The 17,677-nt window shown below is 30.7% G+C and overlaps 4 protein-coding genes across 5 annotated transcripts; 1 reads left to right on the top strand and 3 right to left on the bottom strand.

Moving 5' to 3' along the window:
- Positions 1-226: 226 nt before the first annotated feature.
- Positions 227-3,175, bottom strand: LOC132946702 (inhibitor of growth protein 1-like). Of its 2 annotated transcripts, XR_009664749.1 has the most exons (3): positions 2,820-3,162; positions 1,024-1,101; positions 236-743 (listed from the first exon to the last, which is right to left on the bottom strand). XR_009664749.1 is itself a non-coding variant. In XM_061016760.1 (2 exons), exon 1 carries the CDS (start codon positions 2,713-2,715, stop codon positions 1,729-1,731), a length of 987 nt encoding a protein of 328 aa, XP_060872743.1. In that variant the 5' UTR covers positions 2,716-3,175; the 3' UTR covers positions 227-743; positions 1,024-1,728. The 2 variants fall into 2 exon arrangements, 1 of the variants encoding a protein (XP_060872743.1); XM_061016760.1 differs by having other exon boundaries at positions 227-743; positions 1,024-3,175.
- A 510-nt stretch (positions 3,176-3,685) lies between these two features.
- Positions 3,686-4,512, top strand: LOC132946703 (protein YIPF3-like). The gene has a single exon (XM_061016762.1). It carries the CDS (start codon positions 3,752-3,754, stop codon positions 4,397-4,399), a length of 648 nt encoding a protein of 215 aa, XP_060872745.1. The 5' UTR covers positions 3,686-3,751; the 3' UTR covers positions 4,400-4,512.
- Positions 4,513-5,766: 1,254 nt separating this feature from the next.
- LOC132946753 (uncharacterized) lies at positions 5,767-10,769 on the bottom strand. The gene is made up of 5 exons (XM_061016811.1): positions 10,524-10,769; positions 10,036-10,245; positions 8,303-8,431; positions 7,918-8,218; positions 5,767-5,918 (listed from the first exon to the last, which is right to left on the bottom strand). The coding sequence occupies exons 1-5, from the start codon at positions 10,767-10,769 to the stop codon at positions 5,767-5,769; spliced, it is 1,038 nt and encodes a 345-aa protein (XP_060872794.1).
- Positions 10,770-10,997: 228 nt separating this feature from the next.
- LOC132946755 (thrombospondin-1-like) lies at positions 10,998-13,384 on the bottom strand. Its single transcript, XM_061016815.1, has 6 exons — positions 13,335-13,384; positions 12,874-13,162; positions 12,736-12,787; positions 12,441-12,620; positions 12,112-12,282; positions 10,998-11,197 (listed from the first exon to the last, which is right to left on the bottom strand). The coding sequence occupies exons 1-6, from the start codon at positions 13,382-13,384 to the stop codon at positions 10,998-11,000; spliced, it is 942 nt and encodes a 313-aa protein (XP_060872798.1).
- Positions 13,385-17,677: the final 4,293 nt, after the last annotated feature.

The following is a 17,677-nucleotide window of genomic DNA, read 5'->3' on the forward strand; positions in this document are numbered from 1 at the left end:
ATTAAAAATGGAAAAAGTACGTTTTGAATTGAAATCCCTCAATTGATATATCAACCCAGAAAATGATATATGAAAGTAATTTTTATCGGAATTGGTAAACTCCAAATTCCCAGTATCCGAACTAGGTGCGGTCCAAATTAAGTCGGATATCAAGGTTCTACATTAGTACAGTACCTACATTATTGCAATAATTAAATTAAAAATAATTTTTTTGTATATTTTTCATTTAATATAATTTTATAAGAGCTATGAAAAAACAATTAGTTTTATTGAAACCAAAATTACAATTTTAATTACAGGTTTAATTATTTATAAAAATTATATATTAATATCTAAATTTTAATTACTCAATTTTTTTTCTTTTATTTAACATAAAACGTAATAACATTTAACTCTATAAATTTAAATATTAATTATATAAATATAAATTGTTCATGTAATATTTGACAGGGGGATTTCTATTTTTGTCGAAGATTTTTATACAAATTAAAAAACTAAACATAATACATTTTCAATTTATAAATGGTGATGAATTGTATATTATCCTAATTATTTTTTTTTCACAAAATTGTCATAAAATGTTAAAAAAAAAAATAAGCAAACTATATTGGTTTTATTTTCAGCTGGTACTATTCATCGTAGTACCAGTTTTCTCATGTCGACTTTTATACTTGGCAATTTCGCGGCACACTTTTCTAACGGTTGACGGAGAGTACCCTATGTCTAATAGTTCTAACATTGCACTGTAAACAAAACCATAAAAAAATATTAAAAGATAGATAATTTCCATTAGTAATAGCATATTTATAGAAAGACAGGATTGTTGTCCTGGTGTGCCTGTTTAAGCACACTTAAACCTTAGGATTGATAAGAGTGAGGAAAATTGAATATAAATAAATATTATGTTACAACCAAAATATCGGGTGACTATATATTTTGCAGAAAAACCTCCACAAGAAGTCAAAAATAATATCTCACAATATAGTATATACAACAGTTAATTACTAATAAATCAGTACCTACCTCACAACATGTGGTGAAATTTTGACGCCAGCCGATTGGGCAAGCTCAACAAAATCCAATATGAAACTGCACTCTGTTCTAATAAGAAGAAGTTAAAAACAAGGGAGTTAAAAATGAAATAATGTGTATTGATGACAATAATAAAATAGAATAGTAAGTAAGGAGTTATAAAAAAAATATATATATATATAATAACAATAAAATTTTTGAGGGCACTTAGGTATAACATGTTATTTTTCTAGAAAATAAAATTTACATTTTATATATTTAATTTATTAAACTAATTAGCTTAAATAGTATTGTAATAGTTTAGGTTTACAATGATTTTATAAAAATAATAAAAATAATTATATAATATAAAAAGTATTACTAAATTATTACTGTTATAGATATATATATATATATATATATATATAAATATACATGTTATCGAATAATATCAAATTATCTATCTATTAAGTTTGATAAATTTGCATGCATTGAATGTTTAAATAATATTAAGTTTAAATAATAATATTTATAATTTATCTTACTTCTAACTCATATAATAATATCGAATAATATATACATAAACTTTAATTTGGCATGCATATTATAGTCTAATACGTAAATCAAATATGGGATAATTTATTATTTAATTGTTAATATGTTTTATAAACTTCAAATTAAATTAAGTAGATTGTCGATTATGTTCAAAACAAAATCTTAAGCTTTATCCTCTTTTTCTTTATTGTATCGTTCAAGTTCCTTGAGAAACTGCGCTTTAGGCTTCATTATATTTGGACGATCTCCACGGCACTTGGGGCAAAACCATTTGCCTTTTGGTTTTGTCGATAATGAAACACATGAAAAATGAAACCATTCTATTGGACATAAATCATTATCGCAACATATCATCTCTCCGTATGAAATCTGATCACAAAGACAATAAGTTGGTTCATCTGGATCGACAGCTATATCATCATCATCATCCAATGATGGTGAATTGTCCTTCTGTTGTTTCTTATATTTTCCCTTCTTTTTGGTTTTTGTATCTGTTTTTTGAGTTGCTTTTTTCATTGTGACTTGAGATTGTACTTGCGCTGTTGCTGTGGCTCTTGGCAAAGGTGTATTGGAATGTTGTGAAGCTGTCAATGCCACCACATCATCCGAAATTTCTTTGTAATCTGGCTCATCAGCTCTGTTACGTCTGGGTCGTTTTGCAAGTTTTGCATCATTGTTAGATTCGTTACTATCATTATCAGTGTTGCGTTTCTTCAGTTCTTTAGAAACAGTACTGGTACTAGTGCTTGGTAAGCATCGATCTTTGGAACAATTACTGCTCTCTGGTTTTTCTTTGATACTTGGTTTGGGAGCATCAGGTTCCTTAGAAGAGGTCAAATATTTCCTACCATTTTCCAAGCGTCTGACTTTATCATCTACCAAGTCAGATATATGTTGAACAGTTTGCACTTTTTTATCCCCTAGATTTAAACCGGTTACTAATAGCTTTGTCAATTTTTCAGAATTTAATGTAGACATAGAACCGTCTAAATTGTCTGTCAACTCTTTGATCTTTGACATCATTTCTTGGTACTCCAAATCACATTCACGCATCTGCGTTACGTGCCGCTGTATGTCCAAAGGTAAGTTTTGTGTACAGTCGATATAATCATTGTAATATTCCAAAGCTCTATTTGTTCGATTCGTCATTTTATTGACAAATATTCAACTCAAAACACAAATCTCACTCAATATATTTGTTATCTGGACAGTTTTATAAGAAAACAGAAAATAATGATTTAAATCAAACTTACTTCTCAAGAGCCATAATGTCAAGTAGTTAGTTGTATCTTCGTAAACTGTGAATTAAATTCAAACGCAGGCACGTATTGCGACCTAATTATGACAATACAATATCATTAATTAATAGAATATTTTCAACGGCCATCAAACAGTTAATCTTAACACTGGACACTGACAACAAGTAAGAAGTAACAAAACAATAAATAATTTACTATTTTATAGTAACTACAGTCTACAAAGAAGTACAAGTTACAACAGTTACAACACGGCACTACGGCAGGCTAGTGGCTATTGGGTTTTGGCGTTTGTGCGTTTTTGATACCGAAAAGGCGAAAACGAATAGGCAATCATAGATTCATAGCTGATAGTCTGCTGGCGATATTCATACCGGATCACAGTATTCAGTGTTTACTAAATACACCAGATGATATATTTTTATTTTCTCAAGTCCCGTGCCGACAAGCAAATGAGGTTGGTAACGCTGGCTCACCGTATGTGATTAGATCGACATCGCAAAATTCTGTTTTCTCGTTTTCTGTGTCGACATTTTCATATTGCTCGATTGCTGTGAATTGTGAAATTAAAATCTTTTTCAAAGTTATGTTTTTATTTTCTAACGTGAAACGATTTAGTACATACGTATCAAATTGAAAATGGTACTTAGAATTCTACAATATTTCATGAACCACCAACAATTGGTAGATAAATTGGCGCAATCGAGTTTTATGAAATCAATTGCTCGGTTCGTTGTTCACAAGGCAATTCGTGCGAAATCATTGACGGAAGATATGAAATCTGAACAATTAGAAAAGACCCTGAAAAACATCACCGAAAAGCTTAAGGACACCAAGAACAAGCTTGACGGTAAAAAGTGAATACGTCAATTTGTTGTAGACTATTTATTACCTATCTACCTATTCTATTAAGTTGTACCACAGATTATATGAAAAAAATCTGTGGTTGTACAATGAAAGACCATTCGATAATATTTGTGGGGTCGGAGCCTTCGAAAGACAAGGATTCAGTGACGCGTGCCTTATCGTATTTCACAATGCCTGCTGATGATCTGCCGAAACGGATATTGCTATCATTCACGCCGCCACTGCGCTCTAGATTTGTATACGTAGACTTCTTGGGACCGTGTTTGGCGTTCATACTGTTGGCCACGATACTCGGCTACGGGCATGCCTACAAAACCCCATCAGCCGTTTATCACCGGTCACCCACCGAAGTGTTGGCTGTGTACTGCCTATCGATGCCAGCAATTTGTTATATATTAACCCGTTTAGGAAAGTCTAGTATATCTTTTTTGCAGATATTGTCATTGTTAGGGTACGGTCTTTATGGTTACGTGTTTACGCTTGTTATTAGTTTTATATCGGATGAAACAAATAATGTAATATTTTATCTGGCCATGATACTGTTTACCGGCACTAGCGTTTTTAGAACATGTCTCATAATATTGCTAACTATTAAATTACCTGCCATTAGGCTGTTAGTTTGCAGCATAATTGCTATTTTACAAACACTGTTTGTTGTGTTTTTGTATTTTACATTTGTTCATTCAAGCTTTGCGTTCCACAAACATTAGACATTTAAAAATTTATATAGTTACTTGTTGATTATGTTTAAATAACAAATAAATTAATGTAATTAAAGTTATTTTATTTTATTTTTTATCATAAATATAAGAAACAATATTAATGTTATTGTTATAGATGCAATTATTTTCCCGAGTATTATAAATGTTTTCATCACATTATGAACAGTATCGATGTTATTCTTTAATGTTGTAACACCATAAACACAAATTATCTTTTGTATTTTCATTGATATACATAAGTAAAAGTAATCATCATGTATAGACTTTGGAAATATTGTTATTTGAGATACATAGCTGTTAGTTGTAATAACACAATTTTGAGATCTGTAATATTATAAGTTAAATATTGAAAATTTATTGATTCTAAAAATATTTTGTCTGTTATCAACATTTAAAAAAATTGGTTTTATAATATGTTACTAATTGTTATTAATACAATTAATAAAATGGGCTGTCGCGTACCCAAAATTAAAGATAATATACTTAGGGCCGTTCTTATAATGTCCGGTTAAAGTTAACGGACACTTAACCGTTGGAATTCTTCCGGTAATAAAATGTGTACCAGGTACAATTTACATTGTAAGAACGGCCCTTACAAAAGTTAGTGAATCTTATTATATTAGATATATTATATCAAGTTTCTATGTAGTAAGAAAAATTTGTTTTCAAATTAAGTGTAAAGGCTATTTACCAATAAATCTTTTCAAAAAGGAGGCAGAATAAAAATGATATAGTACCTATATTAAGTATAGTTATTTTGAACTTATTATATTATATAGTCAATACCTACATAATATTGTAATTTTAACAAAAGCCACTCAGTTGTAGTCGGCAGTCAGCACGATTAAAGATAGTATGTACTATATATATGTAGCAAATACTATATGACAATATGGGACATACCTTAGATCATATTATACTAGTATATGATCTAAGGGTCAAGGGACAAACAATGATAATTGTAGATGATATAGTCCCACGAAAATACTCAAATGCACTATATGCCTATAATATATTATATATATTATAATCCTATAGCGTGTTAGGGGACACAAGTTATTTGCAAAGTGAGTCATTGGGGGGCGAGTGGGAATTTAACACTTTAAAGAGGCCATGGGCGGATTTATCACGCGTATCCCCTCCTCCCAGTGGCGGATCCAGGGCTTCATTTTTTTTCTTTTTTTGGGGGGGGGCGGGCAAAAGTACAAAAGTTGGCTATAGACAGTGTAAAAAAAAGGGAAAATACGGTGATTGGGGGGGGGGGAATGCCCCTTCCCCCCTCAGGATCCGCCACTGCCTCCCCCTACGAGAACGCACATGATCAAATACTATACTAAAATATAATAGATTTATATTTACATGTTACAGTCAACTCTATGTAAATCCAGTTGATTAGATTTTACCCATACAATGTCTAAATCTTCATACATAAGTTCGCTGATGAAAATACAATTTAATTCAATAACATCGTTTTCGCTAGTCATTGTTACTTCATTGTACGGCATATCTGATTAAATTATTAATAGAAGTATAGAATGTATTATAATTTTTAATGATACATACATATTTGATAAATAAAGGTACCTGACAAGTTTCGCGAAAAGGCATCGTACTCGTTGGAGGGACTAATTACAAAGTCAGTAGGATTTAAAATATCATCATTCAGTTTTAAGTATCCGATGATTCCTTGAAGGTGCTTCGAATTTTGATTTTCCTTATTAAGTAACAAATACATTTTTGTATTAGGTGCCTGCGCCTATATTTTTTTCTCGTATATAACTCAAGAACATTTAAAAATTCAAAGTCAAGTCAAGTGAAATAAATAAAATAAAATAAATAAAGTGCCGTTTATGAATACCAATTTATTCTTATAACTAAAATCAATTTTACGTTCTCAGGAACGTCTATGAATTTGTCTATACTTATGATAGAAAATTAAAAAAATTAAAAAAAGAACAATTACTAGTAAGGAATCATTTCATAGATATAGAAAAATATAAGAATAAAATATTAATTTAAAAATGTTTTGATATTCATAAACACTCAAATACCTAGAGATAAAATAATTACTGTATACATTTAGAAATTGGATCGAATGCTTACTATAATAGTTTTAAATTTTTTATGAAGCATTGAGATGTTTATTAATAATATATATTTTATTGTAGGTTCCTAAATTTGTATATAGGTACATAACTACATAGGTATATTTGTATACAAATACAATTACACAACTCAAACACGAGGGCCGTATTTGAAGGAGGTTTTGGATGTGCTTCCCCCCTAGAAACTTCGTTGAAAGGTTAGGCATTTCTTGCAGTGTCAATCCAGTGTTAGCCCTTGCATATTTCTTGATATAATTATAATTTAGAATTGGGTTTAGACAAAAAATAAATATACTGAATTTGTATAATATACTAGCTGATCCCGCGCACTTTGTTGCCCGTAAAAAATTACAACTTTAAAAAAAATTGTGATCGTTCGACTCCTTTTGGGTGCAACTCAGCCTCCCTGGTGGCAATCCGGCTGCGTCAGATCGCGGACAATGTGCGACAGCATATAAAGTAGGCAATGTGCGAAAATTTGATTTGATGCATACTTGTACCTGATCCACCCGATTAACCAGTGGCAACCAAATAATAAATACTAATTTATCCTAATTATTTCTCCTATAACCAATAGCAACCGTATACAAACAAAAAAATTCCACCGTAAATCTCAAAATCCCCGTTTGAGCATCTCCTCGGGTTGGTGGTAAGAGGGTGAAAAATACTTTATGACCTATTCTCAGACCTACTGAATATACCTCACACACAATATTTCATAAGAACCGGCCCTGCCGATCTCAATTAATGAATTAATACGTGTAAATTTTTCACACCATTTTTATATATTGGATATAGATACTATCTGTAAAATAGGACATCACCCGGACAAAAATGAACAAAATATATATGGCGCTATATCATATTTTGGTTTAGTGTAAGTACCTTAAGAATCCTAAAATCGTTTTTTTTTTTATATAGAATTAGATAATCATTATTTTGTTAATTTAATTTTACTAGATAGTTCACGGCTACTGATATATTCGGGTATTCTTATTTTGTCGCCCAGTATTCCGTTGACAGGAATTGGCCATTGGGTCCATAAAAAAATTATACTTAGATATATTAATTTATAACCGGCTCTGTAATAATGTCGTGATCGTTAAACTGAAAATTAAAATCCTAATCTGGAGATTCGGAGATTATCCCGGAAATAAAAAAGGCACTTTGTTTTGTACAAATTATAACTAGCTGTCCATCTCGGCGTAGCTCGTGCCAATTAAAAAATTATCAATACCTACCTAGATTTTTTTTTAAAAACTTACTTATCTAAATATATCAATACATCATTCAATTTTATTCCCCTACCACCAAAAAAAAATCGTCCAAGCTACGTGCTTGCTTGTATAATATTATAATATCTTCTATTGGCTATTTAGTATTTACTGACCGAAAAATTACCAATGTACAGATGCGTATCGCACAGCTCATCAAACACGTCAGTGGGCATTATCAGTGTCCGCTTGTCATCATTTACGCTCATACACCAGCTATTATTGTGTTGTTCGATTTCTAAGTGAATCCAAGATGAATCAATGGCCTCGAACTTTATTGATACTTCATTTAAGTATTCATCTAGTTTTATCTTAAGTTTGAGTATATCGTTATTAATTTCTACCGACATGACATAATCCGTCGTAGCGCTTCGGATTGAAATAAAATTTCCGCGGGCTAAAATCTCAAACCTCGCATACAATTCCAACTGAAATATAATACGAAACACAATTTTAGGTTTATAATGTAAAACACTTGTGTATAACAGAACATATTATTTTCATTCAGAAACCTTCCAATTGCTACATGATTGCGGGAAGGGGATTTTAATTGTGTCGAATAAATCTGAATACAATTGTTCTTCCGATAGTTCGAAGACTGTGTTGAAAGTCGCGTATGGTAAATACATGGTATCTGAAAACTAAATATGGGGACGTATTACCATTGGGCATTGGGTTTACCTACCTAACAGTCGGTGGTAAACTATCCCGATTGTATGGTAAACTCTTCCGGGTCAACATTATGTTTAATTAAATATGTTAACAGTAAACTCTCCGGAGTTGTTTAAAAATGACAGACAATACAGATCAAAAAATAGACACCTTAAATTTTTTTTATGTTAATTTAATTTGAAATTGATTTAAATTATTATTATTTTTATTATTTACTATATTTTAAGTAATTTACTTTTTTTCATGAAATTCAAATGTAGTATATCAACCAAAAAAATATTGTATGTTCGTATTATTAAAAACATTAAAATATTATACAATTATAAGGTATAAAAACAAAGTTATTTATCTTTTATAGATATGACCAACAATAAAATATAATGGCTTATGAGGACGTCGCACCCGCCGTGTTCTCTCCGTCTTACAAATGTACAACATAGCAAAAACTGTTTTTCGCGGGAAAGAACCGAGAAAGCTACAGTCATGAACTCATGACTAAGAAACGAAATTTTCACCACATAAAAAGGAAAACTTTGGCTATGCAATATCGTTTTTTTTTTGTCGATATCGAAACTTCAAAAAAAGTTATTAAAGTTTGAAAAACACAAATAATAATGGATTTTGAAACAATAAGAACTTTTTTTGTATACCTAAGTGATATCAAAAAAATAAAAATATGTGGAAGCTTCAAACCACCTGCAAAATAAACACAGTTAAAATAACTACCAACAGGTGGATAATCAGCTCTCTTAAAAAGAAAGAAGAATCGGTTCTAAATCGAATGAGAATTGGACATACGTGACTTACACACGGGTACCTAATGACCAAGGAAGAAGCTCCCATGCGTTACCTGTGGGTAACTGTGGCGTCAAACTAATACTGTGAAAGGTAGTTAAATCACATTATAACTAAATGCCTCGAATACGAGCAAAATCGACAAAATATCGGAATAGATCCGATCCTTAACACTGCATTAGGACAAGAAACCATGGATAACACCAAGATGATGGTGTTTTCTTAACGCCTCCTTAAAATCAACAAACTTATGTACAACTCAATATAAAAATGACGAAAACCTATATCATTAGCTATTATTGTTACTTTTAGTTACATTAGTTACTATTAGAATAATAGAATTGGTCTTATAAATAATATCACCCTACAGTTTACTTTTAATTTAGTATTATTCTTATTCATATTAAGGCTGTTCTTACAATGTCCGGTAAAGTGTCGGTTAACGCTAACCAACTGATAACAGATTTTATTACCGGCAGAATTCGGCCGGTTAAGTGTCGGTTAACTTTAACAGGACATTGTAAGAACGGCCCTTAGTAGGTATATATTTGTAAATATCTGTTAAATATCTAACTTTAAGTAATGTCCACAGATCCCGGGCTTATATTTTGTGATCAATAAATAAAAAAAAAACCAAGTTATTACAGATATGGGAGTGTTTACATGTACCCGTCAGTAGGTAGTAGGTTAGTAGGTATTGAAGTAGACCCGGGAGGGTTTACCAACGAGAATGTTTACAATCAAATTTATTGCGGTAATATATATTATATAGGTATACTTTATCATTTATGGTTAATGCGTAGTGTATAAAGTTCACATCAAACTTTTTTATGTAACCTTCGAAACCTTCTCCGATGTTTGTCACTTGGTCTAGATTCAGAGTCAAAGTCGATACAAAACATTTTACGAATTTTGAAGTTTGATGGTTATTTAATTGTAGCGTTACTTTATTCTCGGTGATCGAAAAGGAAACTTCATTCCATCCAAACTATAAATAAAAATAATACCGGATAAAAACAATTAAATTCCTATTTCAACGCAAAATATTTATTGTATAGCCGTATAGGCATTTAAATATTTCATATGCGAGTATGCGATTAAAATAGCAGTACATATGATGGTGGTTGATCGAGCGATACCTTTAGGTTACCTACCTACTGTGAACACATCTGATTAATATTTAATATATCATAAATTATTATAATTTCGCAGGTCATTCTTCATATAGAATAATAAGTTTAATAAATAAGTTTGATTGTTTCTCACGTTTATTGTGGACGGATTTTGTAATGTAACATTGCACCCGTCCAAAATTACTGTTAATATTAGGCGAGAATCGATAATATTCAGATGAACGCTATTGCCACAATCTTCGCAATCATCGTCGTACCGTCGAAGTATCGTACCGGACATGTCGAAAGGATAAAACTGTACAACGACGTGCAACAGGGTCGTACTTGTTTCCATAGCAGCGTACTTGATGTGAGACTGTTTGTCAAACGTGGCCACCATAATTGGCGGTCCTATATCGTTTAAAATGTATAACTTTATACATAGGTTTAGAAAATAGGTGATAGGTATAATAGTTTTAGACTATATAGTCATTAATCATTATTCATTATAAATAAAATCAAGAATACTAAAAAATAATTGTATACATTACCTATACTGCACCACGACTACATGCCCGACACCCCACAATATTTCTATCATAGCTTTTATGATAATATTATTATACACCTAATAATTGTTAATAATTGTTTTCACACCTTTGCAGGGTCTGACGTAACAAATATTTGTCTGTACAGTCTCTCCCTCGCATTGTCGTCCAGATCCTTCCGGTTCCGGTCGGCTACAACTTCGTATTCTGTACCGGGTGCCCGCGTCACATGTCGCAGAACAGGGGCTCCATTTTTGCCATTCAGACCATCCTCCATCAACTGTTATAGACGTGTTGAAAACAAAATGTAATAAATATTTTGTCTAAACCTGCAGCAGGGGCTAGAATTTATATAGATTTTATAGGTTCCGTTAGCCGTTTCTTAATTAATTTCTTTAGAAAAATAATAAATTATACCCTAGTATATATAAGGTAAAGTACTAACCTAACCTAACATACCATACTATAAAATATTTATTTTTTCTGAAGTTGAAACATTATTGTGATGCAAATATAGTAAATACATAATATTTAATATATATAAGCATACCTAAAAATTAATAAATAGGTGCCTACCTAAATTATATCTACAATCTACATATTTTATTTTGGTTGTAAAAGTAAAATGTTGGCATTGATTTTATAACGGAAATACCGACCGAATTAGTACTTAGTATAAGTACAATAATTTTTTCATCAAAAGCCGAGTCCAAAATTAAAACACTATATTATTATCTCATGCGTGATACATTACTAGGTACTCAAGAGATATTTAGGTATTACCAAATTATCTATGTTTCTGGTTTTATCTCATAAGCTGTATCGTAATCCAATGTTAATGACATTGTCAAAAACGTGTAGGTATGTCACATGTATGCTTATTACTAATCGTTAAATCTGAACTCGGCTAAACATTGAATTTATAATAACTTAAATGAATCATAAATGACCGAAAATTCTCTATAAGTAAGTACTTCAAATTATCGGTTCCGTACTATCTATGACCGCAGTTCTTTTCGAAACGAAAAGTTTTACTTATATATAGTTATATCCCTTCAGTTACTGGTCTAAACACTAAATAATTTAATAATTATTATTAGATTACCAATATTATATGTCGTATCTCTAAATCTATATGTATCTAGTATGTAATATGTACAATGTACATGTCATATTATATTTTATAGGTATTACCTGCAGACGAGTAGCATCGACCGATTTCAGTGTGCGGTCCTGAACATGACATGACGTGGAAACTGTCATTATTGTTGTTAGAGGACCGACAAAAACGTTTTCGGACAACGATTCCATTGCCTTGCCGAACGCTACAACCTGACCATTTCATCCATTTACACCAAGTTCCATCTGTTGGATATAATATACATTACAAGTAGATTGTTTACATCCGTACAGGGATATCTCGGTAAATATAGGTACAGTTATTATTGTATTATATTATTTTATTTTTTATATTATATTCAAATTTCAAGAGAGTTATTGCGATCTACTTTGAATTGCCGTACTCGTTTTAGCTGTACACGATTTTCCGAGACAGTTTTTAAATTCTATGTGGTTTCCGGAACAGTTGAGCGACGTTCTTGAAGGGCTAGGATGATCACAATATCGTAATCGGTATTGCATTCCAGAACCACACGTCGCGGTGCATTTCGACCAAGAACTCCATTTACTCCAGCCTCCCTTAACTTGACGATGTAGCAACAATAATAATATTTATAACAATATTATGTTACAGTATCTATCTATTATAGCTTGTATAAGCGTATAGCAATAATTATTATATTTCTGACATTCACTTACCGGGACAGCCCAAATTGTGTTTCACGCATAGCAACGCGTTCCACAATCGATCCTAAAAAAAAAAATTAAAAAAAACAATACTATAGATTTACCATCGCAAAAAAATATACTAATATAAAATTTTAATTTTAAACTGACAATGTTATTTGTAAACACGTTCTTCAAGGCGTAATAGTTGCAATTGCCCGAGAAAAATGCGTCTATGATCATCCGATTTGCGTTTCTCGCTCGTTGCAGGATGTAATTCAACTCTCGTGTTCTGAGTTCGTTTCCTTCGGCGGACTTAGTGTAATTGCTTATTGTACATCCTAAAATGTGGCAAGTTTTCCACTCATGATTAAACTCACAGAGAACGTCGCTTGACGTAGTACTGCGGTATCGAGACGTGTAGCCAGTTTCACCGCACGAGCCTTTGCAATCGGTCCACCTGAAATAATAATAATAGGTACTTAATATATAGGTAATTACTAATTTGTCAATACTAATGGTAGATAAATATCTAAATTGTCAACGTGAAAAATATAATTCCATAACTTACGTAGCTTTGTATAATATTATATAGGTATTTATATATATATATATATAGTCGGTATATTTACTTGTTCCAATTGGGGTCCGAATTCGTTAAGTTGTATTTAGTGTATTCCATAGCTTGGACATGTTGATTTCCTAAATAATCATACTATGATTAATGTATTGTAATTTGTAACTTATAAATAAAATAAAATAACGTGCATGAATATAAATAGTTATTTAATTGTATTAGTATAATATTATAATATATGTGAATTTCAGCCTACTCATTTGTATAATACTAGATTAAAAAATACTTGTTATTTAAATATACCACGTTCTAATACTATTTTTGGAACTCAAAGTCCGATAATTAAAGGTGTTGTTTTGTTACGTATTTATAATAGGTAGTAATTTAGCATACTTTGATATAATTTTAATAGCTATAGCCTATAAGACATTTATTAACACTGTGCATGCGTGAGGAGAACTATCGCATATTTAGGCGTTGATCAGTGATTGATTTATATTTTGTAAATATCAATTCAAATAGATAAATATGCGACATTTATCAGATACATATGCGCAGTTTATTCGTCTAATAGTTAGATACTGGTCACTAATATGTGCTTAAAAACATCGGGACATGGTCACATGGGTCCGTCAGCTATCTCTATCCATATAGTACCTATATTATCTAAGATTTCAAGTTTTTGTAAAAGGGAGACATAGTACCAGAGCACCGCAAAAATTCCGAATAGGTACCTACGTCTTTGGAATTTTGGATACTTAGTATGACAATATTAATTTGTATCGTTATATAAAATACAAATAACGGAACCTATAGGGCCTATAGTATAGGCTATAATATTAGGACCTATATATATATTATATACCTACTAAATATACGATTTATTCCACGATTGAATAATACTATTATAATATTAAACAATATTATCTATAGCTTTTTATGTCCTTGTATAATCTGAGGTTTAAGTCAACGATTCTGGAGTTATTATAGCGGTGATTGGCGAACAAAACTTTAAGAAAGGATAGACGGCGAGTCGGTGAATTCAGTAAAGGTACCATGGTACAAAAAAAAATTGATTTCATCCTCTTGTCGAAGACTTTCCAAGCGTACTCATTTTTTACTCTTGTTATAATATTTTTTTTAATATTTACATATGAAAAGGAGTTAACAAAATCCTAAGGGGGAGGATCACCTTAAAGGTTGGAGTAGTAATTATTAATTAAGAATCTAACTATTATTCTAACTATATATATCACGAATCATGATGTCTATGATTGTATATTTATATAGGTAGGTATATTTTATATTTTTATGCATTCAAACTTATGCTTTTACATTTTAGCTATTTTATGTTTTAAATTTGCTATTTATCCTAGATTTGAGGCAGGTGTATTATATACAGTATTATAATACATATTAGATGTGGTATATAGTACAATACTTTATAATAGGTACCCTATAATATTGTTTTATTATTTATTGCGGCGAAGTATGATAAATTATAATACTATTGCTATAGGTAGGTAATAAATAATAATATGCTCTCACTTACTAACTGTAATGTATGCAATTAATAGTATGACACAAATCCAAAACATTGTTTTTGACATTGTAATAGTTTCTTAAAAATGTATTGTATTTTTTGCTATTATCAAGTAATAAAATAACACAACTAACAACCATGGACATATTATACCACTATAACCACAGATATATACAATAAATTATTGTACCTACATCATATCTGTGACTAGAGAGGCTCTCTATCTGTGACATATAGTTATAATATATATATTATAACTATATGCCGTGGTCACCAATTAATAATTTTGAATATGAATCAGGAAATTGTTCGTGAATCATGGGTACATTCAAATTGCTGACGTCGGTAACAACCTATGAACCAAATCATAAATTACAACGAACACTATACCTATATGACGTAGGTATAATATTATCGGTTTTTACTTTTTTTTTCTAGTCTGCGGGCTGGATAAAATTTGTCAGCGAGCCGCCATTAGGTAACTCCTAGTATAAATGTATAGGTAACATCTTAGTTCATGCTACTGAAGTCCTGAGGCCTCATGGTCTATGCTAACAATACGGTATCTATGGCTGCGGTCGCCTGCAGAAAATATCAAATGTGCCATAGAACTTATGCCCTTAATCCGTGCTAACATATATCAAAATATTATAATGTAACCTAACCTATATATATTAATTTTACAATATTGTGTGTTTGTATTATTTTATTTGTGTATGTGTGCACGATAAGTAATAAAAACGCTTGCCAAGTCAGGGATCGGCATGTAAACTTTCTTGATTTTTAATTTTTAGAAACTTATTAACTGATATCACACCCAAGCGGTATAGCAATTTGAATCCAGAAATATTTCGGTGTGAACAGTCCCACAAAAAAAATTTTCATTTTCATTTAGTGAGATAGATTTCCGAAACCAGAGAGCGGATTTCATTGTTTGGGGTCTTGTTAGATTCACATTGGTTAGGTGAAGTGCAGTAACGATTTTCAGAACTTTATCTTTAATAGTTAATTTACTACAGAACATGAAAAAAAATTAAAACAAATTTTATTGGGCGTTTTTTGATGTTTTTCAGCTTTACAGCCTTGTAGTGAACTAACGATTGGAGATAAAGTTCTGAAAATCTTCAATGCACTTCTCCTAGCCAATGTGAATCTAACAAGACTCCAAACAACGTTCTCCAGTTTCAGAAATCTACCTCGCTAAATGAAAATCTAGCAAAAATTAACTCTTTTTTTTTATCTGTGAAAAATTAAATAATTATTTAAAAAAAAATTTGATTCTACATTTAGTATCTTCTTGATAATCCCTTTTTAATGAGTTATCAACCAACTTTCTAGCTATCATAGTTTAGGAGAAAAGTTAAAAAATAGATATTTTAACGCCGACGTTTTTATGAATTCAAGTGGTTATACCGCTTGAGTGTGATATCATATCCCTCCCATTAATATTTTATATTATAACTAGCTAAATTACTCACCTACTTATCATAATTACTGAGTTACATGTTTATTATTTTCCTATTTAACACAAATTCTTGAAGTTTTCAAAATGCAAACTTCTTTCATTTCAATTACCATACTTACTTGATTAAAGATCAAGATCAAAAATCAAGCAAGTAAAATAATGCTTCGATTTTCAATTTCAGTTACTTTTCTGGTGGAAAAAATAATCTAATTGATTCATTCAAGAGGTCAAAATTGAAAATTCCCAGCAGTTTTCAAAGTAAGTTTCCTGTAAAATTCTTTTTGTTAATAAAGGCAGAAAAAGTTATTGGGAATATTCTATTAGAATTTTTCATATTAGGTATGAAAAAGAAATTTTTTATGAATTACTAACTGAAAAAGAATTTACAAAATTAGAAAAATTCTCATGGCTATAAATAACACAAAAAGACACAAAATATTTTGAAAATTTTATCATGTATGGAAAATGTAAATATAAATATTTTTAGAAAATTTCAAGAATCTACCGTTATTAGTTAGAATTTAGGATGAATTACAACAAAAATTCTATTAAAAAAATGATTGTTTCATTGATATTAACGATACATAATATGGGCACGATTATTTTTTTATAAGCATTTAAAGTTCAAATTTTGACAAAACTATAGTTAATTTGTAGTTTAAAATGTATAAATATTAAATTTATATAGCTAAGGCTTGAAAATTTAATACAAGGTCTTTCATACAAGTAGTTACTTTTAACAAAAAATTACTGATCATTGTTTCGAAAATTGGTATTCTAATAGAAAGTGCCATGTACAATGCTTTTGCAAAAATTAATTAATTCTGGTAAAACATACATGAATTTACGTCTTACTTACTAGTTGACGACAGTAATAAACTTGAAACTTGATAACAATTTTTAAAAAAATACCTAGTAATAACACCACCAACGGTGATGGGGGAGCTTCAGCAATGGCGGGGGGAGGGCCTTGCATACGCCACTGTTAATTATTATTTGAATTGCTTGCATTATTCATTTTAATATTTTTGGATTCAGATATAATTGCTTTTTGGTCAAAACTCGGAACAAAACTTATTGAATTATAAAAAAAATAATTATTAAAAAATTAATTACTTATGAGTTAGGAACATGGGCGCCCGCAGGGGGGTGCCATTTCCTCCCCTTGGAATTTTTAACTGCATGTACTTTAATACCAACATCGCTATAACTAAAATTAGATTATAAATATTTTTTATCTTGCCCCGGGTGGGATTTTATCCTGCGGGCGCACTTGGTTAGGAATATATCAGCAGATAATAATATGAAATACATAATGTGTACATAGTGTATTTATGTGTATACAGCTGGTGAGCTGAATCCTAAATAGGAAGAACCCCTTATAAGAAAT

The sequence above is a fragment of the Metopolophium dirhodum genome, chromosome 6 (genome assembly GCF_019925205.1).
Source record: "Metopolophium dirhodum isolate CAU chromosome 6, ASM1992520v1, whole genome shotgun sequence".
Lineage (NCBI taxonomy): Eukaryota > Metazoa > Arthropoda > Insecta > Hemiptera > Aphididae > Metopolophium > Metopolophium dirhodum.